At 36.5% G+C, this 26,556-nt stretch overlaps 2 protein-coding genes across 2 annotated transcripts; both read right to left on the minus strand.

Moving 5' to 3' along the window:
* Nucleotides 1-1,131: 1,131 nt before the first annotated feature.
* Nucleotides 1,132-11,575, minus strand: LOC131433104 (uncharacterized). Its single transcript, XM_058599921.1, has 4 exons — nucleotides 11,149-11,575; nucleotides 4,094-4,549; nucleotides 2,342-3,763; nucleotides 1,132-2,153 (listed from the first exon to the last, which is right to left on the minus strand). The coding sequence occupies exons 2-4, from the start codon at nucleotides 4,534-4,536 to the stop codon at nucleotides 1,340-1,342; spliced, it is 2,679 nt and encodes an 892-aa protein (XP_058455904.1). The 5' UTR covers nucleotides 4,537-4,549; nucleotides 11,149-11,575; the 3' UTR covers nucleotides 1,132-1,339.
* Nucleotides 11,576-24,272: 12,697 nt separating this feature from the next.
* Nucleotides 24,273-26,204, minus strand: LOC131433105 (uncharacterized). The gene is made up of 3 exons (XM_058599922.1): nucleotides 25,825-26,204; nucleotides 25,414-25,589; nucleotides 24,273-25,351 (listed from the first exon to the last, which is right to left on the minus strand). The coding sequence occupies exons 2-3, from the start codon at nucleotides 25,572-25,574 to the stop codon at nucleotides 24,403-24,405; spliced, it is 1,110 nt and encodes a 369-aa protein (XP_058455905.1). The 5' UTR covers nucleotides 25,575-25,589; nucleotides 25,825-26,204; the 3' UTR covers nucleotides 24,273-24,402.
* Nucleotides 26,205-26,556: the final 352 nt, after the last annotated feature.

Genomic DNA, 26,556 nt, shown 5'->3' on the forward strand with positions numbered 1-26,556 from the left:
TCATGAAGGAGATTTGTAGTAAGTTCACTGACAAAAAGGAAGTTAAATAAAAATAGATTATATGGTTATTTAGAGTGTGAGAGAGTGGAGTAAGTGCCCCGAACATGGAAAGTGAAAGGGAAAATTGATCGGGTTTTACGAAAAATTGGTACTTCTTTACGAGTACAGTATATTTTTAGCAACTAAGTGAGGTTCACAAAAATATTCACAAGAGTGAGGGGGAATAAGTATACTCAATATTGATCTGAATTGACGAAATCATACAACCAATGTGCATTTTATTATGTAAATTGAAAAAACTATCGACTCAAGGTAATGGAAATAAGTTTACAACAACATTTGTATTAACTGAATCGTTATTCCATAAGTTTTCCTCCCCGATGAACGGCCAAAATGGTTAAAGCCTTGGCAAAATAAATTTTATGAAAATGTTATTCTATAGTACGAATTTAGTTATGATATTAAACAGCCTTTCGTTATAAAATAATCATTATCAGATGGAAAATTTTGAACAATTCATGATGTCATAAAAATTTTATAAAGAGGAGGGAGTAGCAAGTGATTATATCAATGGAAGCCAAAGGTATTGTAGATCGAATGTGACGAGGAAGTACGGAAGTACGTTACAAGTACATATACATATGAAACTCGGAGGTTACTAAGAAGGTATTATAGAGAGAAAGGTGTTTTAAATGTTTCTAACAAAAGGGTTCAAATATAAACCTGACCCAGTTTGTCGAGAATACCATGAAAATTATGATTATTGTGAGATCTGAGATGGGACACTGATCATTCGCAATCTGAACATGAACGGAGTATTGTTCAATCGAGTTGCCGTCTAAGTTATGTTTCACTACAAGAGTATTTCACTAAGCAGGACAACTTCGAGAATTTTGTTCGGCCTTCCCTTCATGAAACATTTCCGAGCAACGCCGGGTAATTCAGCTAGTTCAGAATAAGGGCGAATATCTGAAAAAATCGATGCGAGCTCCATTCCGTCGTTTTTGGTCGCTTTTTCCAATGCTTTAGGAACTGGTGAAGCCAACTGGCCCCTCCCGAAACGAAATCCTGGGTACGGGCTTGAGTACGGCAGAAATGGATAATTATGGTCACAATAAAAGTCTGTTGTTTTTTCGTGTACTAACAACTATGTAATTCGAAAAAGTTGATATAGTTTGCTGCATACTGACTACGTACAGCGTGTAACTCGCCTTCTCTTCTTAAGATGTTTTGTCACAAACTTCATTGATCTCAAGATGTTTTGGTATAAAATATTTGAAATATCCAAATCATATATGGATAATCCCTGTAATCACTCCTCCACAATTGAACCGCTCATCTATCGTCGTCGTCGTTCCTGGGAGTGTGGTTGATTGTGATCGTGCCATTTTTGCTCATGTCGTTTGTTCCAGTGCTCTTCTTTGTCTTTGGGATGATGTTTTTCCTTGTTTTCTTTGTGGGATTTCCAATAGTGCTCATCACTTCCGCTATGCTTTTCCGACTTTCGATGCTTGTAATGATCATCATCATCATCGTCGTCGTCGTCATCATCATCATCGTCATCATCCTCGTCACTGTCATTATCGTAATGTCGTTTGTGATGTTTATTGGAATAGTCTTCTTTATATTTCGGTTGTTTCTTGTACTCCTCCCGGTATTGATTCAGATAGGATCCTTCATCAGAGAACCGTTCGTCGCTATCACGGTGTCTCTTCCCTTCCCATTGCTGTTGGTTACCGTTTTTCCTGTGGTCTTTCCATTCCTTACTCTTTCCTTCCCCGGATGACCGATCGTGCTTGTTTTCAACTTCTTCACTCTCGTTCCGTTTGTAATCCTTTTCTTTGGGATGTTTGTGCTTCTTATAATCTTCACTGAAATCATCCTTCCAGTCCTTGCCGTGATGCTTGTTTCTATACTCACCGGAAGATTCTTTCCAGTGTTTATTCGGGCGCACGTCCCCGTTTTGATTCGGTTGTGCCTTCCTCGGAGCGCCGTCACCTGAGGAGGAAGAAGGTGAGTTGTCGGGTTTGAAGTTCCGGTTCTCGTTGCCTTGATTGTGCTGTCGGTCACCGTTTTTGAACTCCTGCGGTCTGTCATATCCACCGTCTCTCCATTTCTTGTGATGTTTGTGGTGATCCTTTGGTTCGTGAGGCCTAAGGTACAAAACAAAAGATAATAAATGAGTTTTTCCATTTGTTCAAATTTGTTAAAATTGGATTGATGTCACCAGTCATTTTTTCATTCGGATCTTAGATAAAATAGCAAAGGTCCAACGTGATTGCGTAATTTTTGGATGAGAATTGCTATAATTAAAACCATAAAGTAGATACATTGTACTCACTTGAAATCACCCGATGAGCGTTGTCCGTTCCATTCTTTGCGTCCATCATAATTTTCGGATCGTTTCCGTTCATCGTACGGCTGTTTGCCATTTTCATTTCTCATTGGCGGCTGCTCTCGTTGCGTTCCCGCATTACGTTGCAATTCTTCTTCCGTGAGCCGGTTAACATCTTCCAACGAGTCTAGGCCAACTTTCTGCAGGAATTGGTTCTTCTTCCGTTCCCAATCCCACAGCATTGTGGCTTTACCCTGGAGTTTGCTGTGTACTTCAGGCTGGTGTTCGTACTTTCTTCTAACCCAAACAGGATAGTTGTCCCACTGAACTCCAGCAGCATTCGATTCGGTCTGCGTAGGATGGTCACCCTCGTTTTCAATGCTACTCTTGCTCGCTTCGTCGTCGGCCAGGTATCCCGTATCCTCCGTTTGAGTGTCTCTGGTTGGAACCGCTTGTTCGGGCTCTAAGTCAAGGATAGTTTTTAGATTCTCGATCAATGCCACTCCTTCTTCCTTGATCGTTCCGTAAGTAGTTCTGGAATTGAACTCCAATGGAGCCTTTGGCGGAGGTACTGTAGCTTGCTGCCGCTGTTCAGCAACTTTCTCCGTGGTTTCTTCAGGATACCGTCTGTGTTGTTTAGGTTCTTTATATTTGTGGTGATGCTTTTTGACCCATTCCTCCTTGTGATGTTTCGCAGCAAGCTTGCGTTGTCTGGCGTCGCAATACTTAGCGGTATATTCGGAGAACAATGTATTTTGCACAGCATTTTTGTTGAAGCAAAAGTCGGGTAGGATATAATCTTGCTCGGGTTCACGTCGATTGACGTAATCCCCCTGTTGTGGAACTTGTCTTGCAGTAGGTTCATCTGGCATCGGAGTGGTGGGCAGTTCCTGGTCGGATTCTGGTAGAACTTGATCCTCCATTTCTTTCTCCAACGATCGCATGAAACTCGCTTCCGCTTGCTGAACTTGTTCATCCAATTCCGATTGAGTGTACAAATGCTTCAGTTTGTTCATCTCATTTTTAAGAATGTTATTTTCCAGTTCCAGCTCGGAAATTCGTTGCTCATGTTGGAAATTTACCTCCCCAGTTTGATGCTGAAATAGACGCGAATTTCCGACCAGTATTGCTGCCACAGCCGTAACGACCAAACCGAATATATACAGAGACGCACGGTTTATCTCCCTCCAGGGGACCAGGGCATTTCCGGGGACCAGCGCTTGATCGTCGTCACTGTGTTCGCGTCTTCGCTGCACAGCCTTACGCTTTCGGTCGGTCTCTCTTTCCGTGTCGTTTAGGTCTGATAGTTGACCACTTTCCTTAGGAGCATCCAAGTTTAGGATTTTTTTGAAATTCAAACACTGTTGATCGGTTGTGATTGAAGATGCCTCCGCATTTTCCTTGCCCACGCTGCTTTCATAGGTTAAGCTAAAGAGTAAATAAATAGAGGAAAGGGAAATGCATTAGTGAGTGAGCAATGTTATATCACTACATTTGTTGACGAATAAGAGCAAAACGAAATGCATCGAAGTTCTGTCGGAAGTTTAAATACCGAAACACGTGAAATGGTCGTGTGCCACCAGATAAGCAACTCACACACGTTGTTTGCTGATTTACATTTCTTCTACTGATATGCACTTTTCAGGTCGTCATTGACCTTTGAAAATGGTATGTGCTTAAATAATTCGTTTTGCAAACAAATTTCCAACTAACCGACCAACATCATAATGTCATAGAATAAATATAAATAATACTTACCCGACGCCACTAGGTCCACTGTCAACGCGCTTCTTCTTGGCTTGTTCATCTTCGCGCACGCTTTGCTCACGTTTATTTTTCGATGATTTTTCCTGGACGTTTTCTACCCCACTCGGCTTGCTGTCTTCAATTTTTTCATCTTCATCTTCACAAACTTCCGAATCAGCTTCCGGGTTCTCTTCGTCTAATTCTTCTTCATCACAATCATCTTCTTCTTCTTCATCAACATCCTCACAATCATCACTGGTGTTTTTCTTTTCCGGATCCGCCACTTTGGAGTCCATTGCGACCGGTTCGGAGTGCTTTGGAGGACTGTCTAGTAATGTCCAACTCTCAAGCAGTTCGCAGTTTCCCAGAGAGTCGGAATTTGCGTTGCCACTGCTGACGGCATGCTCAGCAGCTGAACCTGCTGCGCCGGTGCCGCCCTCACCCGATGCGTCCATTGGTGGCGGGTTGCTACAATGAGAACCGAAAAGCGCATGAGAGTCGAGAGTCTAACGATTTTCTTGTTTATTGGTCTAATTTTAAATATTAGATTCGGGTGTGTTTGGTGCTGTGACTAATAGTGGTCCTCTACTAAGATGAATAATTATTGTTCTATTGCAGCGATTTTGTGACTGTTTGTTTCTGTTGCAGAAATTTTTACTTGAATTTGTTTTGATAGTAAAAAAAATAACAAAACCTTCCTGACGATTATCGAAAATGACGATCAGTCAGATATGAGCTTTTTAACTAGCCATCTGGGTTCGATTCCTTGACCGGCACATAGGGTCAGGAAGTTTTGTGGCCCGAAGAGGTGAATGACCTTTAGGTTAAAACCTCTATAATCAAAACATAAAAAACTGTTTGTATCCACCTATTGCACAGTGGTTTGAATCGACAAAAACGTGAACTTAATCCTCTAGCTGCTAAACCGTTGATCCGATATACATAGTTCCTTTGGAGAACTTATTCACAAAAATATACCTCGTGATTTGATCACAATGAAAAATGTGCAAAGCCTACTACGATAAAAGTTCATTTCAACATCTTTTTTCCGTTAAGAGATAGAAAAACAATGTCTTCTACAAAATTTTAGAACTTCTAACGAGAAAAAACTTTGCCGAAGAAACTAAAGGTCTAACGCGTATAGTTTCGGATATATGAAGCATTTTCGTTTGAAACCATATAAAATCAATTTTTAGTACATAACTTTTTTCGCGATTATTTTCAGTGTCTCCTATGTTCGAGACAATTACTACAAACGTAAAGTTACATATTTTTGTTGAAGACTATGCACGGTTTGGCCTTTTGCCTAAAAAGTTATTTAAAATTTAATCTTTTATATACACTAACTTTAACTACTAAGAGGAAGCAGAGTCGCAGACCAAAAGGCACATACATATACTTTTTGGAAGGCTTAAATAAAGTTATATAAAGTTACGAAGTGTGTAGCGTGGCCTTTTTAAATAGAGTGAATGAGACAACAAAATATAGAGTGCTCTTTTGATCATGGAAAAACGTACATTAATAAAATTGTTATTTGTGATATCGACCGATAAGTTACCTTTAGGCAAAAACTTTTGCAAGAAATTGCAGTCCAGGTATAAAAAATAGAGCATTCGCTTTAACACCAGACAAAAGAGAAGACTTTTCACTATAACTTATGACTTACTCTCAACGAGTACCGAGTTTTTCGGAATTCCTCTTCAAAGTGAATGTTGATAGGTGTCTTATTGACCGTTATCACAAAAAAATCGCGAGATATTACCGACTTCAGTAGAAAACGTAATAGAATTACTGTAAGACAACAGATTCGTTACAAATTCCCTAAAACCAAACAAACTTTTTTTTGTTAATTATTATTCTTTATTCTTAGTCTGTGCATACTCGAGTTCAAGCATTTCTCTTTTAAAAAAATGTCTAGACTCATAATTTACATAATTTGATTTGATACTTTACCGTGTACGCCTGTATGTAACGATGAACCACTCACGCATTTTACTTTAATATTATCATCGACCAAATGCTCCAGCATTTGTATTATCAACCACTCTTCTGTGTTTTTGTTCTGTGTTGGGTTTGAATCGAATTTTTTGTTCAACTGATGTCCATTTCATAGTACTATTTATTTAGAAATAGTGTGAATTTCATTATTTTTTCAGTGTATGGTTTAATTCATAAGAACGTATTTGTTTTTAGGCATACTGGTAATGGTGTAAGATATCATCCTTAAAATTAATTGGATTGAAATTAAAAGAACGGATGAGGAATATTCTATTAAAAGAATAAGTAAAACTTTTCGAAATTTAATGAGCACGTTAACATGCTTCTTAAGTTTGAACAATTGCATACAAGAATGTATCATGAAATTATATTCAATCATTACACCATTGCACCAAAGCTACACTAACGACCGGTTCCAATTTTTGAATATTTTCTACAAAGCTTTTTTTAATAAACCAAAAATAGTCGTTTTAGTAAATGTTTTTGCTAAGAAAATGGTCAAAAAAACACTCTATATTTTGTTGTCTCATTCACACAATTTGAAAAGGCCACGCTACACACTTCGTATAGCTTTATATTACTTGATTTAAGCTTTGCAAAAAGACTATCAATAAAAGAAGTGACGATGATGAGTCTATAGAATAAACGAAAATAATCAGAGAAGAAGAAAATGTGTGCTTTCAAATAGCAATGTATTTTTATAACATTTTTTATCCCATTTCCTATTTAAATGAAAAATACAGTCAATAATTCAATTCAATACATGAAACTTCTTAATCATTTCATAAAGACCATTAAAGTTTCAATTTAATAATTGACCCTTTTGAGTCTTAGTTCTGACTCCTACTGCGTCCATTAGTTCATCCAATAGCCAAATTTTATTAAAAATGATGTGCTGATAAAAAAGGCGGGTGGGTAATGTCAGAGACATAACTGGATGTCGTGAATACGAAAACAACTGACATGTTCCTTAACACTTCCGAATATCAATTAGTTGATCAATTGTATGAATTATGCAAGCATTCCCCTTTTTCACATTTTTCGCAAAAACAAAGAAGGCTTCACTTGATCTCTATTACTGTGAATTTCACACAGCGAAAAGTGCACAAATCTAATCAAACTGTTCTAGATTTGCACTAATCTGAGGATATTTACCTTCGATTTGCGAGCAAGAAATCCTTATAATTCTTTAGAAAACTTTTAGAGCCATTAGAACGACTGATTTTGTGTGATGTTCTCCACCGTTGTCCTCTTTTCGCTGTTTTTTCACCAATGCAAACAACTGGCAGCTGTGACGTAATCGCTCTTGTCGGAATCGAAACTAGCTTTGCAAACGAAACACAATACATCTGCTCGCAGTGGCGATAGAATCCAAACTGATCCAATTTTTGTTAGGAGGTTTCTTTTTACGTGATTTCGTTTGTAGCTTTTTCACTAATGGGCGGTCCTAACGACTATAAAAATAGCAGCATATAGAATTTTAATGTCGATTATTTCATTTTGGATTTTCATTTCATTGAATGAAATTATCAGGATGCTGTACGGGAATAATTCTTGCCTTTCAGAAGGACCAAATTATGGAACTCACTACGATATTAAGCATTGTTCGGAACATTTTTCTCGAACGATTCGTTGTACAGCAGCAGATATTTTGTTCTCTTCCTCAGAACGCGTTCTGATTGGCTGGTGTCGACATGGGTTAATTAAAACAGGTTTTTCAATAGTGTACTATTGAAATACTTCAATGCTGTTTCTATACACGTTCAAGTTGAAAAATTTCGATTCTATTGGTAGTTAGATTATATAAATCCTTTCACAGATCACTGAGCTATACGCTTTAAAAATACGAGAAAGGCAAATCTGCCTTATGAATTATTCTCTTTGATACTCGTTTGTACCAAATATTTCAGGAAAGTTTAATTTTGAATTATTTGAGATTGTGTCACACAACTGAAAATTTTATCATGAAATTGTGATCATATTTCCGATGGCATGGGGTCATGAAAAAATTTATTTAATTTGACGAGAATCGATACTTTTTGAAGACCATAGATACTTTTTGTGCAACTTGGGGTATTCGTGTGGGGTGGATGTAGTACGTCCCTCTAAAAAGGGGATGTAATGTTTGTAACGGCGCAACTCCGGAACTACTGAACGGATTGCTATCAAATTTGGCACAGATACTTCTTGCTCTTCAGAAATGATCATTAGAACATTTTCATGGGGGGTAAGTGTGTAGGAAGTGTCCTTAACATGGGGGGAGAGGGTCAATGACGAAATTTGAATAGAATCGACATTTAGACTAGAAAGAAGGGTTTTAGAAAATAAATTTTAATCTCCCTTTTTTTTATAAAACAAGAGAGTGGCAAAAATTTCAAGGTCGTATTTTTCTTTAAATAATTTCAAAGGATCTGGTTCCATTTTGACGGGGAATTCGAAGAGCTAAGGGAAAATAATCTTCTTCTGTCTATGAACGCGAGTGTATTTAAGTTTCAGCATAACTACGAAACAACTAAACGAATCGCCACCAAGTTTGGCTCATGTACCAAAGGTGGGAATCGATATTTTTTGATACGCTATACAGGGTAGATCTGTATTAAGTTCACTGACAAAAAGGAAGCTGAATCAGAATAGATTATAAGGTTTTTTTGAGGGTGAGAGAGAGAGAGTAGCAAGTGCCCCGAACATGGAAAGTGTAAGGGAAAATCGATCGGGTTATACGAAAAATTGGTACTTCTTTACGAGTACAGTATATTTCTAGCAATTGCCCTAGGTTCACAATAATATTCACACGAGGGAGGGGGAATGAGTATTCTCAACATTGATCTGAATTGACGAAATCATACAATCAATGTGCATTTTATTATGTAATTTGAGAAAACTGTCAACTCAAGGTGATGGAAATAAGATTACAACAACATTTGTATTAACTGAATCATTATTCTATAGGTTTTCCTCTCCGATGAACGACCAAAATGGTTAAAACCTTGGTACAATAAATTATAAAAAACGTCATTCTATAGTACGAATGTAGTTATGATGTTAAACAACCTTTCGTTATGAAATAATCATTATCAGATGGAAAATTTTTAACAATTCATGATGTCATAAATTTTTTATAAAGAGGAGGGAGTAGCAAGTGATTATATCCATGGAAGCCAAAAGTATTGTAGATCGATTGTGACGAGGAAGTACGGAAGTACTCCAAATTGGTGACCAATTTCTTGAACCCGAATTAGATCGAAAGTAAAAAACAGCTACCCGTAACCGACCCGAACCCGATTCGTACATGTTAAAAAATCAGAATCTTCACCCGTACCCGACACGAATAAAAAACAACTATTTGAGTTGAAATATCCGACACCCGACTAAATTTTTGAATCCGAACACGACCAATACCCGTAGGGTGGTTCTAAAATGAAGTTCAAAAATATAAACGAACTACGTATTGTTATTCGTAAAGGACTCATTTGATGCCAAGATTGAATTAAGGCAGGGCAGATCGATGGAACGAAGACTGGATAACGATTTGCAGTTTATACAAAAAGGGCAATCGGAATTCGAATAAGTTAACACCTACCTGCCTTCGGGATCAAAGTTATTAGCATGTATGAACAGAATGCATGCAAACATCATATTGCTGTAATCCGCTGACAGACAGTGCGACGTTGGACGGATTAAATATCCACAACCAACTCAGTGTAGGTTACAGATTCAATGTCCAGAAACAAGGGTCTATTGATGTTTCTGGATTTTCACGTTTATTATATATGGCACAAGTTCATAGTTGACATTTTTGCTGATATAAATTGTTACGAAACATAAACACAATTATTTCCGAGTAGATTTCATAATTAATGACGAGTTACCTAAGATGATATTTAAGTAATAAGAGAATATGTTTTAATAAATGCAAAACGTTTGACTATGTTAGAATTAAATTAGGATAAGAATATTATGTAAAAGTGATGCTACGGCGAAGAAAAACTTATGTAAATTGCCTTAAGAAATAAACGTATTTATGGAAAAAAAAATAAACACAATTATCACGTTGATGAAGTAATCACTGATAAGCTTGTTTCTGATGTGAAATATTTTTTCACTGTTTTGTTGTTGGCGAAGAACAGTTAACAAAAATCACTCCTAATCATGTCATTCACATGCCTAATCACTACATCAAAGGAAATAGTCTACTGGGAGGCATCCCTCGTCAAAGTACCGACAAGTGCAGTGAAAAGGGCAATAACTTCATTTCTAACAGAAACAAATTATTCAGATGTATATTTTTCTTTCTTTTGTGGGAGGTAACGAAGAATCACAGCCCAACCGAACAAGTGCATTCGCTGAGTAAAAGCAAACAATGGCTGCAATATAGACGGACGGAGGGATGGATGGGATATTGATTACCCGACCCGATGTTTTGAACCTACGCAGAGCAGTGCGGATTGTTGACCTCATGAAATCAGGTTGTTGGGACCAGGTAACTCGGAATGGTTCTCTTCATGGGACAGACATAATGAAAATGCAAGCAACGTTCCGAAAGGGAGGCGTTTCAGAAGCAAGCCTTACTGTCATAGATTTGTGATGCGCAGCTGTACTAAACACATTCTACAAACAGGAATAGAATCGACTTATTTAGCAAAGATGAGTCCAGAATAGAGAGGACAATGCACGTGTGCTATTTATATAATTGTGATGGGAATAAACGACAGCTGTAGTGAGTATGATCTCTGTCTGATGATGTATCCGATCGGGAATGCTATTGGAAATGAAATTAATTCCAACATTTACTGTTTAGGCAAATAATTATTTCAGTAGATACATGTAACGTTAAAAAAACATGAAAATTAATCTTTAAAGCTTACAAAACGAATCGGTTTTCCAAATGTTTGAATACTAAAACACTGATTCGCACACTACTCTATGCTACGCAAAAGAAATATGCAACGTAGTTGCTCGCAAATTTGCCTGGGAATCAATAAAGAATGACGCATTCACATATAATATGCCGAGAACTTTTTTGTTCGACATTAGATTCGGGGGACACATTTAAATATATCATTGCTTACCTTAGTTCGAACTCGTTTTTCTCGACGACAGCAATCCACTCGATTCACTTTGCTTTGCTGAGATGTTTCAATTTTGTTACAGTAATTTTGGTTTTTCCCTGGTTACGAACAACACTACACGCCACACAATTTGCTTATCTACTAAACACCCTCTCGGTTGGGTTTGTTTGGTGAAAAGTTTCCCCGCAGCTGCTTCCAGCGGAGGGATTTTGCACTATGACATTAGGTTGGGTCTGTCAATGGATAGAAGTTACACGGTTACTTCGATCGAAAATATCATTCCGTACCAGCAGAAGCCTTTCGATGTCACTTATTTTGTCCTTGTGCCGCCGCGCGTATGACGACGATTCATTTGCCGATCTTTCGCGCACCTAACAATCAACAACGACAACGACGTCAACACAGTCGTCATCAGAGAGAACGAATTGTACTGAATAAAAGCGATGCGGGGGAGGCGAAAAACATGTGTTGTGGCTTGGCGTTTTTCGCACACCAATACCAGCGAACGGAGTCATTCTTTGTTTTGCGGATACAGCATGCTGCATGCATACATTCGAGGATTTGGCATCGAAAATAATAACAGGGCTTTGTTGGAAATAAATTGGTTCCGATAATAACTGAATTTAGTTTGAAACAGCTCAAAAGCTAACTATAACAGTACTAAAGGGCTGAGGCCAGTGTGTTTTAGGGCGTTTTAAAGGGCTATTTTCACACTTCAAATCTGATTTTCTCAGAAACGGTGACGAATATAAAAAACCCATCTGACAATCTATTAGAAAATTAGTTTAGATTATTCTGTAAAAATTTCAGAATGATTGTTTGACCTTTTTTCTGAAGGAAGAATTGCATAGCTGAAAACGGAAACTTTCAACTTGTTTATTGAATATCTCGCCTTCAAAAGCATGGATCAAAAGTCTATCCTGACAATGCCTAGATAATTTAATTTAGATGCGATTAGTGCTTAAAAACATTGTCGCGATCAAAATGAAGTGGAAGTTATTTTTGTGAAGGTAAATCGATTTCTATGGCGGCGCCGTTTTAGTTCCCTGGTAACGTAACGAAACATGTGAGAGAAATTTAATCACGGCTTACAAAGGCTGTCAAACAAGCGGTAGCTTTATTGGATTTTATGTGATGTAGTCAAACTTGTAACCGAAAATACACACATCGAGAGTCATTTTACACATTTGCGAGAGAACATGGAGAGAAATGGAATACGCACAGCGAGCCACGTGGTATTACGCGGCCTAGTGGCCTTAGCCCTTAAGTGATTATACACCATGTTGTAGGGAAAAAGTAAGGTAGGTTGGCGATATTTTAAGGGATTTATGCAGAATTGAATTCAAATTGTTCGAGTTAGAGCCGCTCACCCACAACGTGCTTTTTCATATAAAAAATACATGTTAACAATAATCGAATGCACTGGACCCTCAATTTATGTGCAAAGTCGGGGGTGCGTGAATTATTTTTCGTGTAAAGTGAGTAAAACATCGCGTTATTTCAAAATTTTCGCGTAAAAAAAGGTTTTCGCCTTTTTCTATAGAATTGATGGAAAAACTGACTTTCGAACGAATTCATAGTGTTATATACCATTCGACTCAGTTCGACGAGATCGGAAAATGTCTGCGTATGTGTAGTATGCACTTTTCGAAGATATTTTCACGCGCTCAATTTTCTCAGAGATGACCAAACATATTTTAACAAGCTTAGGCTCGTTTGAAATCTATTGCTAGGCCATTGTTCAAGTTCGAAGACCAAATGGCTGTGACTTTTGGTTCCGAAGATATAATGGTATAAGTGACGTAACTGACACACGTTGTTTTTTATTGCTCTAATGTATATAAGGGTGCCAATATTTTAGCAGAAAGTCGATTTTTCCACAAAAAAAATTTTTCAGGATCACACTAAATCTCGACGTTTCAGACAATCCTAAGACTTTTGGCATCAAAAATTTTTTTCGATTTCGGAAATTTCATATGCCCCCTTACTCACATTACCTAACAGCTATAGGCCTGGGGTGTCCTTTGCTGTATCAAGCATACGTCTTCACATAACTCGGTCCATGACTGCTCGTCGCCAGCCACCCAAGGCACGGATGCTTCTGAGATCACTCTCCACTTGATCGATCCACCTTGCTCGCTGTGCTCCTCTTCTTCTTGTATCAGTCGGATTAGATTCAAGAACCATTTTCACTGGGCTGTCGTCCGACGTTCTTGTGACATGCCCAGCCCATCGTAGACGTCCGATTTTAGCTGTCCGTACGATGGGTGGTTCTCCTAGCAGCAGTTGCAATTCGTGATTCATACGCCGTCTCCACGTTCCGTCTTCCATATGCACTCCGCCATAGATGGTCCTCAGTACCTTTCCTTCGAAAACACTGAGGGCGCGTTGGTCCTCTGCCAACATAGTCCAGGTTTCGTGCCCATAGAGAACAACCGGTCTGATTAGCGTTTTGTAGATGGTCAATTTCGTGCGGTGGCGTACTTTTCTCGATCGGACGGTTTTTCTAAGCCCAAAGTACGCACGATTCCCTGCCAAAAAACGTCTATGAATTTCACTGCTCTGCATTATCGGCGGTCACCAGTGAGCCCAAATACACGAACTCGTCAGCCACCTCGATATCGTCACCGTCTATCAATATTCGTGGTAGGAGGCGTTGTGTTTCTTCTATAGAGCGTCTTCCTCTCATGTATTTTGTTTTTGACGCATTTATGCTTTCAGTCCGATGTAGGTTTCCGTCATCTTCTCAAGGTTACGTGTCACAATATCAATATCGTCAGCGAAGCCAAAAAGTTGTACGGACTCTCGGAAGATCGTGCCATTCGTGCAATATTGAACAAGATGCCCTTCATATGCACCCCCCCCCCTATGGTGACTTTTCAAGATCTATGTAAATTCCACTACTCCACTTAGGGGTTTTTAGATTAGCATCTTCTCATATAAATAGGCAACGCTAATGCCAAGCGCTTGATTGGAAAAACGATGCCGAGTATGTGACATAAACACTGAAGTATGCGTTTGTAAACTACAAGAATCAATCTGAATTAATTGGCGTCAAAAATGAGCCCAAATTAGTGTCAGAAATTATTTTATAAAGTGATAAAAAATTCATGAAATTGTTTTGAAGAAAGAGAAAGGCATTATCACCCCACTAGGTGGATTAAGAAGGGTTTTTTTCAATTCCATCCGATTTTAGTGTAAATAACACAAGAAAAACTTACTACGTTCATACGCAAAAGCATCTAGAACCATCTGAGTATATTCTGAGACTACGGAAATCCGTAAGTGATATTCCAAGATCCAAGTATTACTTGGAAGCTATTTATTGCTATTCCAAGTCTGTTCTCAGTAGTCCAAGAACTTTAGTGAAAACAGATCTTAAGATCTACACAAACATTGCGCAGCTTTTGTATAGTTTTTCAATGCTGCTCTTTGTCATGCTACTATATTGCTTACTTGACTATTCTGATCTGTTTCAGGAATATTTTCACTCATCCAACAACTTCAGTGAATGATTAAGTTTTTTTAATTCACTTTGTTATTTTGGTATATCTTACGGTCTTTACTGCAGATAGGTTTTGGATGGTGTAGCTCATTCACAATAGGCTCATTAATTGCATGTTCACGAGTTCACAAAAAGTTCATTGACGCAGTTCTTTGTGCTGGTAGATCTTAAAGCCTGAGTTCCAGGAAGTTGTTGGGTGACTCAAAGCATCTACAACAAACCTTTTAATTGTAAGTGGAATCACGAATATAGACCATGATCGAGAAGTTCATTGTTGCGGTTTGTTATGAATGGAATACATAAACATGTAAAAATTTGGTAAGAGAAACTTGATCCCTTATATTTCAGTGACTTTCTGCGGTATGTTTGATTAAAATCTATGGAAAAATCGTAAAATAAAATATCATATTTAAAGAAATGCGGTTTACAAATCTGGGAATTTCTAAGTTTTTATAGTTAGATTTAGAGATTAAATGATAAATTATGATCGAAATTGATTTTAGTCGTCTGTTTGCATATGTTTTAACATTTAATTGAAATTGTACAAACAATTTCAAATTTCATCCTATATCTCAAATATATATACTATATAGGGGAAACCGGGGCTGGTTGGCCTAGTTTTACTTTCAGAATTTCTGTACTTTTTCTGATTTGACTTTTTGATAAAAGTGATCAAATGCGGAGAAAAAAATCGGCCAACCAACAGAGCCGGGGTAGGTTGGCCGAGTTTGAAAAAAATATATGAAACACATCAAATGCATCAATGAAAAACGTTTATTAGTGGAAAAAAGTTAGCATGCGCATTTTTTTTTTTATTATGTTGGTATGGGAAAATCGTGCTTCTTTTTCAACTATTTTGGACTTAGTTTCGGCAGCATTAGTGAACTTTTTCACTTTCACTTCTACTATTTCCTCTACCAGCGTACGAACTGCATCAGATTTTATACTGATGAGCGAGTTTTGTTCGGGATTGAGTCAATCTGCGACAAGTCCTGCCAGGAACTCTAAATGCTAAAAGTTTTGATGGCATTTAATTAATAAAATATAGGAATAATCTTTTCTATCGACAATTTCCAACTTTTCTTGATTCTAATCTCCTATTTCTATTTGGTAGTGAATTTAATATATTTCCATCACTTATTTATCATTTATATTTTTTTATTAGCATCAATATTAGCATAATGTTCAATTCCGTCCAAAAAGAGGATAACATTTTACAAACATCCAAGTGCACTTTGCCCTATGCTGAAATCACAACTCGACCAACCAATTCCGCACAAAACTCGGTCATTGGGGCAGCAATGAATGTTTTGGAAAACAATCACGAGTCAAATACAAATACAGTAAGGTTATACTGGAAACCGATATGCCATTTTGTTAAGTTTTAAATACCCTTTCCAATGGTACCAGGTTTTTGGAAATCGGATATAAATTGATCCGAGTCACACGTATTACTTTACAAAAACAGAGAATCACTCACCAGCCCCTAAAAAAGATAAAAAAACGTGCTCCTGCACAAACGACAACACAAAAACACCTGAAATTAAGTCGGTACGTGGGGGACCTAATGTCACTACTGCGCATAATAGCCTTTTCAGAAAAGCCACTTGGTCAACTTGTCCTTTTGGCCAACCAGTTCCGGTCTTCTATAGTGTAGTTTTTGTTATCATATGTTTGTTGACAATACGGGAACAATCATTTCTTTATCCATATTTGTAAAGTTGTGCCATTTTCAATCAAGCTTAGGTGAATTCGTAGGGGAGACCATTGCAAGCCGAACACTCTTTGGAAATTAAAAAACACCATCTATTACCCAATTTATCCATACAGTTGTGTGTAGCTTAAACTTTCAGCTACAGCTCCGAATTTGTGACTTGGAAAAACATGCATTAGTTTTTGTACCAAGTTAAGATGAAATGACTAACCCAAAAATAAATATTTAAGAACCGCAGTCCGGCTAAACGGGACTATAAAGTTTCACATGAGAATAAAGAACGAATACAGTAGGGCACCAAGTTTCAAGGTAACTTAATGAGCGCAAAAGAAATAAAACCATGTTCGAACGAATTGTCTGTCAATGTCTGTCACATGAAAGTGCGTTTAAAAAATCAATCCACAATCCACAACGGGTAATTCAACTAGTAATAAAATATTAAAAAAATATGAACTTTAGAATAAGCAATTGAAATCGATTTGTCAGCCCCAACATTATACTTAACCCTTTTGAATGTGGCATAATATTGAATGTTCTGTTATTACTTAAAATTGAAAAATAGTCGGTAATAATTCCTAAAGTATATATCGAATCAAGAATAATAAAGAATAACCAAATGGCTTATTTTATACGTTCATTTGAAACTAGTTGCTATCACTGTTCAATTCTGAACGGTTGGATGAAAATTGGTTGTACTTAATGAAACTGTTTTACAATATTTGCACAATTTTTGCTTCTTCGACCAATGAGATTAATATCGAAACAGTAGCGACACACAATACACAAAACTTTTGCAGGACCATCTCCGATCAAGCTGTTTATGCTGTTTTTTTGCATGTTTGTGTACTGTATAGATTTACGTGCATACATGGTAAGCATGTTTATGTTTTCGACTTTTACCTGTATCGACCCGTCCATAAATATGTGTGTCGAGCGTAGCAAACCGGTATGGAAATCGTCATATCAGTCGAAATTGATGAGAACTGGCATACGAGTGTGTCTTAGCTGCAGTGTGTTTCGGCTAATACGGTTGATTTTTTTGTTATTGAAATATTTGCTCGTTTGTCAGCAATACATAAAAAACAAAGCTGTACATTTTTATCTCGAATACCAACATAACTTTTCCGAAATTTGAACAATGCATAGTGGTTCAAAACTGCAATTTCATACCTTTAATTATTTGGCGACCGTATCATAAACTTTCCTTGTTGGTGTCTTCTGCAAAGTTGTAGAGGTTATTGACGCGGTCTTATGGAAATGAACGACCATGTTCCAGCACGTGTGTAAGGACAAATAGAAAAATTAACTTTTTGTTGAACGCAGATAGAGAGTTTTCGTCTTCGACAATATTGTAGCCATCAAAATTTCTGGTAGCTTTGCTGAAGAAAGCATTTCGCTAACTATAAGCCTTAATTTATTACTCGATAGTATTACAGAAAGGTTTCGAAAAAACCAGTTTTCTCATTCTAACTTTCTTCACATTCATTATAGACAAATGGTATGATCAACAAAGTGTTAGATTTTGGAAAAAATACGTGATATTGTAGAGAACCTCAAAGCTCTATGACAATTTTTGAAATAGTTAGGAATACTAATTTCACTGGATGCGAGATGGTTGTTGAGCTACAACGATAAGTGTAAGCATTCATCATTCATACTTTCAGTCAGTCGGTGTTGAACAGTCGTTCGCACCGCACGCGTATAGCTCTTGGCTCCTGGAACTTTTTTCTGGCTACCTAGAGTTTCATTGATTCAAGGCTTCAGTCTTTTTCAAGGCTACCTGAATCACTAACTAAGTGACTAAGTGATACAAAGAGTGATATTAGAGTGACTAAGTGATACAAAGAGTGATATTAGAGTGACTAAGAAATTAATCAGCCTTTTTTAAGGCTAGCTAGGAGTCTAATCGAAGACTAATTTAGCCTAGTTAATTTAATTTAAAATTTCATTAATTTCAAAAATGCCTGCGTCCAACCGGAAAGGCAACAAGCCTAAGGCTAAAAATAATTCAATACGGAATAAATCACAATCCGTTATTCAACATTTTTCTAATAACATTCACGATCTTATAGAATCTGAATGTAAAAATAAAAGACAACGGACGGATTTCCCTTCCGTTGATCCTATGCCGTCTAACAATATTTACGAGATTCTTCCTGAATCCGATTGTAGCGACATAGAAGAAAATTCTTCAAAAATTCCCAAAATGGACGCTTGTCGTTCTGGGAAGAAACATCAATCTATGCCACCAGTGACTGTGATGATTTCCGACTTCAAAGCATTCCGTACTGAGCTTTCTACTTTTCTCCCGGAAGTAAAAGTCTCATTTCAAATCGGACGAAGAGGAGAATGTCGAGTCTTGGTGGATGGATTGGAAGATTACGAACGTCTTATTCGATATTTGTCCGAAAAACTTCATAAATTTTATTCATATGATATAAAATCAGACAGACCCTTCAAGGCTGTCTTGAAAGGATTATCAAATGATCAAAGTATTGATGAAATTAAAAATGAAATAAAAGAATTGCTTGGTTTTGCCCCTTCCCAAGTAATACTTATGAAAAAAAGAGCGAATGGTACTTCTAAACCACGCTCTGGAATTTCCCATGAACTTTACCTAATACACTTCAATCGAAGTGATGTAAACAATTTGAAAACTTTAGAAAAAGTACGTTTCATTTCCCACATTAAAATTCATTGGGAACATTATAAACGGCATAATCGTATTGCAAACTTAACGCAATGTCGTCGTTGCCAAGGCTTCGGCCATGGAACCAAAAATTGTCATATGGATATACGGTGTTTGAATTGTGGTAAATCGCATTCGAAAGACGCTTGTCCAATGAATGAAACCACTGATAAATTTTCATGTTCAAATTGCAATGGAAATCATAAATCCAATTATTTGAAATGTCCTGTCAGGGAAAAAATTTTAAACGCTCGTTCGCTTAGACAACAAGTCAAATCAACGACCTTAAATTTACAGAACATACCTGAAAATTCTTCTAAGGCACCTGCCAATTCGTCTTCTAACGAAAACAATTTATTGACAGGTAGATCGACCTCGTCATCATCTTCTTCTAATGTCAGTTATGCTGGTATATTAGGTAGAAATCTATCTCCTATTTCTTCTAATGTAAATAATCAAAACACAGGACCGCCTTGCAGTTCTTCTTCTAACGAAAACAATTTATTAATAGGTAGACCGGCCAAATCATCTTCTTCTAATGGCAGTCTACCTACAAACATTCCTTCAATGCCATTCGCTTCTTTAAATGAAGTCGATTTAGGCGATATAACTGAAAATAAAATGATCTACCTACAAGATCAACTTTTTCAAATGATCATCCAAATGAATTCGACTTCATCACTTTTTGAAGCATTTCAAATCGGATGGAAATTTGCAAATAATATTATAATGAATTTAAAATTTAACAGTGATGTTAAATAATTATTTGAATATTTTAAATTGGAATGCTCGATCTTTGAAATCGAGTGAAGATGAATTTTATAATTTTCTCAAAGTTCACAAAATTCATATTGCCATTGTGACAGAAACTTTTCTTAAACCAAATGTAAAATTGAAAAGTAATCCACATTATGTGGTTCATCGATTTGACAGGTTTACTGGAATTGGTGGTGGAGTTGCCATTTTTGTCCAACGGCAAATTAAACATCGAATTTTACCTTCTTTCAATACTAAAGTTATTGAAAGCTTGGGAATCGAAGTTGAAACCATTAATGGAATTTATTTCATCGCTGGAGCATATTTGCCATTTCAATGCACCGGCGAACAATTAAATTTCTTTAAAGGCGATTTGCAAAAACTTACAAGATATCGATCGAAATTTTTCGTAATAGGGGACTTAAATGCTAAGCATGTCCAGTGGAATTGTAGGCAAAATAACAGTAATGGTAAAATACTTCATAATCAACTCTCAGCTGGTTACTTCACAGTTCTTCATCCCAGTAATCCTACTTGTTTCTCTTCCGTGAAAAACCCGTCTACAATTGATCTGGTTCTAACAGATCAAAGTCACATTTGTAGTGAACCGATTACTCATGCTGATTTTGACTCAGATCATCTTCCTGTAACATTCAGACTTTCCAACGAAGCTATAATTAATCCAATTAGTTCTATTTTCAACTATCATAGAGCTAATTGGTTGGATTACAGATCTCACATTGAAAATCATGTGGATCATGAAACTATTTTAGAAAATTCTGCGGACATCGACACAGCAATTGATAATTTGAATCATTATATTATCGAAGCTAGAAATCTTTCAGTTCCCAAAGCTCAAACTAAATTAAATTCTCCTATCATCGATGACAATCTTCAACTGCTCATTCGGTTGAAGAATGTTCGTCGACGACAATATCAACGTTCTCGTGATCCTGCTATGAAAAACATAGTTAAGGATTTACAAAAAGAAATTAAACATAGATTTACTCTTTTGCGAAATGAAAATTTCGCTAAAGAAGTTGAACAAATTAAACCATATTCTAAACCTTTCTGGAAACTTTCTAAGGTTCTCAAGAAACCTCAGAAACCAATTCCTGCTCTCAAGGAAGGAAATAAAATACTTCTTACAAATGGTGAAAAAGCTCAAAAGCTAGCTCAGCAGTTCGAGAGTGTCCACAATTTTAATTTAAACGTTGTGAGTCCTATTGAAAATGAAGTCTCACTGAAGTATGATCATATTTCAACCCAAGTGTTATCACACGATGACATTATTGAGACGAATTTTGATGAAATTAAATCAATTATTAGGAAACTCAAAAACATGAAGGCTCCTGGTAATGATGGAATTTTTAATATTCTTATTAAAAATCTTCCCGATGTTGCCTTGAGACTCCTGGTTAAAATTTTCAACAAGTGTTTTTCATTAGCTTACTTCCCAAAAAGATGGAAAAACGCTAAAGTAATTCCTATCCTAAAACCTGATAAAAACCCAGCAGAAACATCAAGTTATCGCCCAATTAGCTTACTTTCTTCTATCAGTAAACTTTTTGAAAAAATTATCTTGTTAAGAATGATGACTCATATAAATGAGAATTCAATTTTTTTACCAGAGCAGTTTGGATTTCGTCATGAACATTCAACTACTCATCAACTTGTCAGAGTAACGAACATGATAAAATCAAATAAATCTTCTGGGTTATCCACTGGAGTTGCTCTTCTAGACATAGAAAAAGCATTCGACAGTGTTTGGCACAAAGGTTTAATAGCAAAAATGTCTGATTTCCAGTTTCCTATTTATTTGATCAAAATGATTCCAAATTATTGAACTGATCGTACTCTTCAGGTTAGCTATCAGAATTGTAAATCTGAATTGCTACCCGTACGAGCCGGTGTTCCGCAGGGTTCGAGTGTAGCTCCAATCTTGTATAATATTTTCACTTCTGATCTTCCAAATCTTCCCGTTGGTTGTCAGAAATCGCTATTCTGTGACGACACAAGTCTGTTAGCCACGGGTAGAAATCTAAGAGTGATCTGCAGTCGCCTACAAAGAAGTTTAAATATTTTCAGTGATTATCTGTCAAAATGGAAAATTAAACCAAATGCAGCAAAAACGCAATTAATTATCTTTCCTCACAAGCCAAGAGCTTCTTTTCTTAAACCAAACAATAATCACATTCTCAAATTGAATGGCTTGGAATTGACATGGTCTGATCAAGCTAAATACTTAGGTTTAACGTATGACAAAAAACTCACTTTCAAGGATCACATTGAAGGAATCCAGGCAAAGTGTAATAAATATATTAAATGTTTATATCCTCTTATAAACAGAAATTCTAAGCTCTGTCTAAAAAACAAATTGTTAATTTATAAACAAATTTTCAGACCAGCCATGCTTTATGCGGTACCAATTTGGTCAAGCTGTTGTTCCACCAGGAAGAAAACGCTTCAAAGGATTCAGAATAAAATTCTGAAAATGATTCTGAAGCGTCCTCCCTGGTTTAGTACAAATGAGTTACACAGACTCACAAATATAGAACCATTAGATGTAATGTCACATAATATTATAAGCAAATTCCGACAAAAATCGATGCAATCTTCAATTGAATCGATTCGCTCTCTGTATTAGTTAGTAAGTTAGTATATAAGTTCCTTTTCCCCATTACACAATACAAGTAGGTTTAGAATTTTCCCTACACAAAAATCTCAGAATTGCGGAAGCAAATAATGTCCTCATGGTAATAACCAAATCATATATATATAACAGGGCTGAAAAGTCACCACTTGTGGCTGAACACCCAATTTAAATCTTAATAATTTAATTTTAACTCATATTCCAATAAATAGTTATTTAAAAAAAAAAAAATAAAAAAAAAAAAAAAAAAATTCATACTTTCAGTTTAAACGATTCAGAAGATGGAGTAGAGTTTGTTGAAATATATCTTATCTTATATTCATTTTATTTATGTTTAGGAAAATATCTAAAAACGTAATTACGTAGTCAAAAATTTCTTATACATCAGTTATACATTCGCTCATAGAATCCTAGGATACTATCGGATACAAACCATTCCTTCAAGGTTTTGATGTAAATTAAAAGTACTTTTAAACTAGAGTGGTTTGATCTGCAACTTTTTGCAACCTTCTGCAATAATTAAGTACGAAATATGATAATTCTTTATATCCAACTATCCCTTATTGATAATTTGAAGGGAAAAGAAAAAAAATCCTTTACCCCTAAATTTATGCTAGGTGCACATTCCCATTTTGACTAATTTTACGTTTCGTCTTTGACTCATCAGTGCCTAGCGGTTTATGTTGAGCCATCAGGTCGTGGTAGCAGTTCAACATAAACTGCTACGCACTGCTGATGTATAAGAAATTTTTGACTACGTAATTACGTTTTTAGATATTTTCTTAAACATAAATAAAATGAATATAAGATAAGATATATTTCAACAAACTCTACTCCATCTTCTGAATCGTTTAAACTGAAAGTATGAATGCTGAATGCTTACACTTATCATTGTAGCTCAATAACCTTCTCGCATCCAGTGAAAAACTTCATGGCGTTTTCGATAGTTTCCTCCAGTTAGTTACTACGGAATCAGAAGACAAAATAAGTTGCATGATTGCATCTTTTCTGGTTTCTACGTTCCTTTTGTGAGACTCTTGTTTTCTTCGAGAAAGTTGGTATCAGAAATGATTGCATCACTTGCGATCCATGGAATGACATTTAATATACAGTAGTCAACATGTAATAATAAGTTGTTGCGAGTTTCGAAAAAGTAGGTATTGAATTTAGGAAAGTGCTATCCTCTCTTTTAAAAAAATTTATAAAGCTTTGAAGTACTTTACAATTTTACGTATTTTTACAAAATCTAACACTTTGTTGAACAAACCATTTCTCTAGAATGAAAGCATGTGGTTTTAATTTGAAAGCTTTGCGAAGAATAAGGCGTCAAACATAAAATCAATCCAGCAAATCGTGAAAGAAAAAGTAAACAAAGACAAACTGTCATTTGCAGTTTGGCCCTTTTGTCGTGGGACTATCTAATAGCAGTTTTACAATTTTATGATCTGGAGGTTTTTCCGAGACAGAGAAACTCAAATGCAGAAGAATTGCAGAAACTAACAAAGAATCTGAACCGGAAAGATACACAATAAAACTTCACCTAGTGATCAAAAGGGAAGAAATTGAATCGGTAACTCGGATGCCGCGAGTGTGAAAATCACAAGTTCCGTTCATTTTGGCTACTTCCTGAGATGTGCTTCATTGTACCCGGAGTAGTTCAATAGGAAGTGATTCTTTGTTAACTTTTCAATCAATCAATACTATTTAGAGAATGATGGTAAACGGGTAAATGGAAGTGGGATGAGTTCTATTTTAGGCCTATTAAAATCAGTAAACTAAAATAAAAAAAAAAACGTTTATATATCAGTAAGAGCGTAAAAACTTTTCGTAGCACGGGTGGTTAAATTTATTCAAAATTTATCATACTTCCATAGTACAAAGCATTAATCAATGTCACAACGATGAATGTAAACTTTTTCAAGATAAGGAACGAATAATCAATATTCATTTATCGGCAGTTGTTTTGTATCTTCCGGCAACTTTCTATGTTTGTGTTTACGCTTTTGATGATAGTTTTCCTTCATGAGAATCTTTTTGGAATGCTTTGGTTTGCGTTGTTTATGCATGGTTTTGATTTGCCCATAGTCGCATAATTTCGAGAACAGAGCATCCTGCATGGCATATTTGTTGTAGCAAAGTCTGGGAAGTTCTTGACGCTTCCGCCGGCTATTGTCCGTTACTGTGGCATCTTCTGAGTTTTGGTCCTTGTTTTCCATTCGCACAGAATCGCAGTCCTCGGAAAAGAGTGCATCTTGAACTGCGTAGCTGTTGTAGCAGTACGACGGGAGTGCGTGAACTTGTTCTTCGATGAGGTCAGGTTTTGTTTTATCGTCCGGTGGTGGACCATCGAAAATAAATATGTCTTCTCTATCATTAGCTTTCTCTGTCATTTCATTCGAAAAAAATTGAGATTCTTTACTCTTGAATTCACTGGTCAATACCTTGAGTACGGTTTGATAAATTTGTTCATCTAATTCAATCGGTCCATCTACAACTTTCAAAGTTTCGATCTGATTCCTTAATTTGTTATTCTCAAACTCTAGCTCTGCGATACGATCCAAGTTTTTCGCAGTAATATTCATAAGGTCTTCAAGCCGTGCATCGTGAGCGGCCTTAAGCTCACCTACCAAACTGTGATAGACACGTGAGTGGCCATATAAAATGGCAGCGTTTGTCGCCAGAACAACTCCCAGCACTAGAGGAGTAGTCCAAGTGAGGACTTTTCTAGGAGTGTTTGTTGTTTCACCAGTTCCTTCGTTGCCCACTTCTGTTGGAACATTAGTTTCCGGGGCAACAGCATATCTATTCCTTTGACGAACATCGGAAGATGTGTCCTCACCTTCACTGATAACACTGATGCTGTCCGATGAACAGCTGTCTTGGGATCTGGGGAATGAAAATCATTTTGAATTATTGTTGATTTAGAAAAAAAACAGTATCTAACTCACTTGAGACTGTTTTCTATTGCTGCTCGCTTCATTTCACTAGTCCAAGTCAGGGGATTTTCACTTTGCGGCTCGGAATCGGTTAGTAGTGACCAGCTCTGTAGATCTTCCACGCTGGATGCGATTGATCCACTATCAGAGGAAGTCGGATTTGTCGATTGCATTTGGTTGTATGCCACCTTTTTCAAATGTTCGTAAAATATTTTGTGCAAAAGAACACCATAATTAGTTTTTCCATGTAAGCAAATGTTTATTGCGAAGTGTTTTAATTTTCTATTCTAGCAGCAGCACTGTTTTATAATTACTAATTTAAATATTCTTCATTATTTCATTTTTTACTTCTTATTAACAAAGTTTGTCAACTCCAGTTTCATATTATTGAAAAATATTTTTTAATTAATTTCGTTTGTATACCTGTGGTGTATGACAGCAAACGTTTCAAGTGACTCAAACTGTTCCTGTCGAACGACTGAAATGCTGCAATCTGGTATCGAATGTGATACTCAGTCGTGTTGGATATGGTAGAATCCTTTCGTGAACCAATACCAAAAATCCACGTTCGAATTGGAAAGAAACTACTTCACTAATGCCGTGCAAATTTGCAACAAAGAAATCCGATGTGCGATGTTTACAAACACGAGCCGAACATCAGCCAGACAAGCTTCTGATATCAACCAGTACATACGCAGTTGTATTTTTTTATCAGCTGTTCGAGTCAAGTATGTCGATGTAAATTCACAAAATATGATATTCATTGAAATGTAAACATTTTAAACGATTGAAATGAATTGAGTACTGTTCAAACTTTTTCAAATTCATTTAAACTAATTTTTTTGAGTCATTGAAAGAAAAGCAATGGCTTTTTCGTTTTTCTCTTCTAAGGTTATTAATATTACACAGAAGATCGAATTCTTTTCTCTTTCATTTAAATCAAACTTTTTATCTAAAAACCGGCGATTTACGGATGTCTAACTACCTGCTTATGCCCCGTTTACACTTCTGCTTGCTGCCAGCATGCTGGTGTCAGTGTACTGCCTCCTTAGGAAAAAACGTTCAACTGTGGTCCAATGATCCAAAGTATTAGACCAACGAAGGACCACCGTTGAACGTTTTTTTCCTAAGAGGGCAGTACACTGACACCAGCAT

Source organism: Malaya genurostris, chromosome 2 (genome assembly GCF_030247185.1).
Source record: "Malaya genurostris strain Urasoe2022 chromosome 2, Malgen_1.1, whole genome shotgun sequence".
NCBI classification, from domain to species: Eukaryota; Metazoa; Arthropoda; class Insecta; order Diptera; family Culicidae; genus Malaya; species Malaya genurostris.

Bases quoted from the DNA above. Each gene is read 5' to 3' on its own strand.
- LOC131433104 (XM_058599921.1), bottom strand. From the start codon at position 4,536: ATGGACGCATCGGGTGAGGGCGGCACCGGCGCAGCAGGTTCAGCTGCT. The intron at 3,764-4,093 runs GTAAGTATTATT...TTTACTCTTTAG, and splicing joins AGTGGACCTAGTGGCGTCGG to CTTAACCTATGAAAGCAGCG. The intron at 2,154-2,341 runs GTGAGTACAATG...TTTGTACCTTAG, and splicing joins CGCTCATCGGGTGATTTCAA to GCCTCACGAACCAAAGGATC.
- LOC131433105 (XM_058599922.1), bottom strand. From the start codon at position 25,574: ATGCAATCGACAAATCCGACTTCCTCTGATAGTGGATCAATCGCATCC. The intron at 25,352-25,413 runs GTGAGTTAGATA...TTCATTCCCCAG, and splicing joins GCAATAGAAAACAGTCTCAA to ATCCCAAGACAGCTGTTCAT.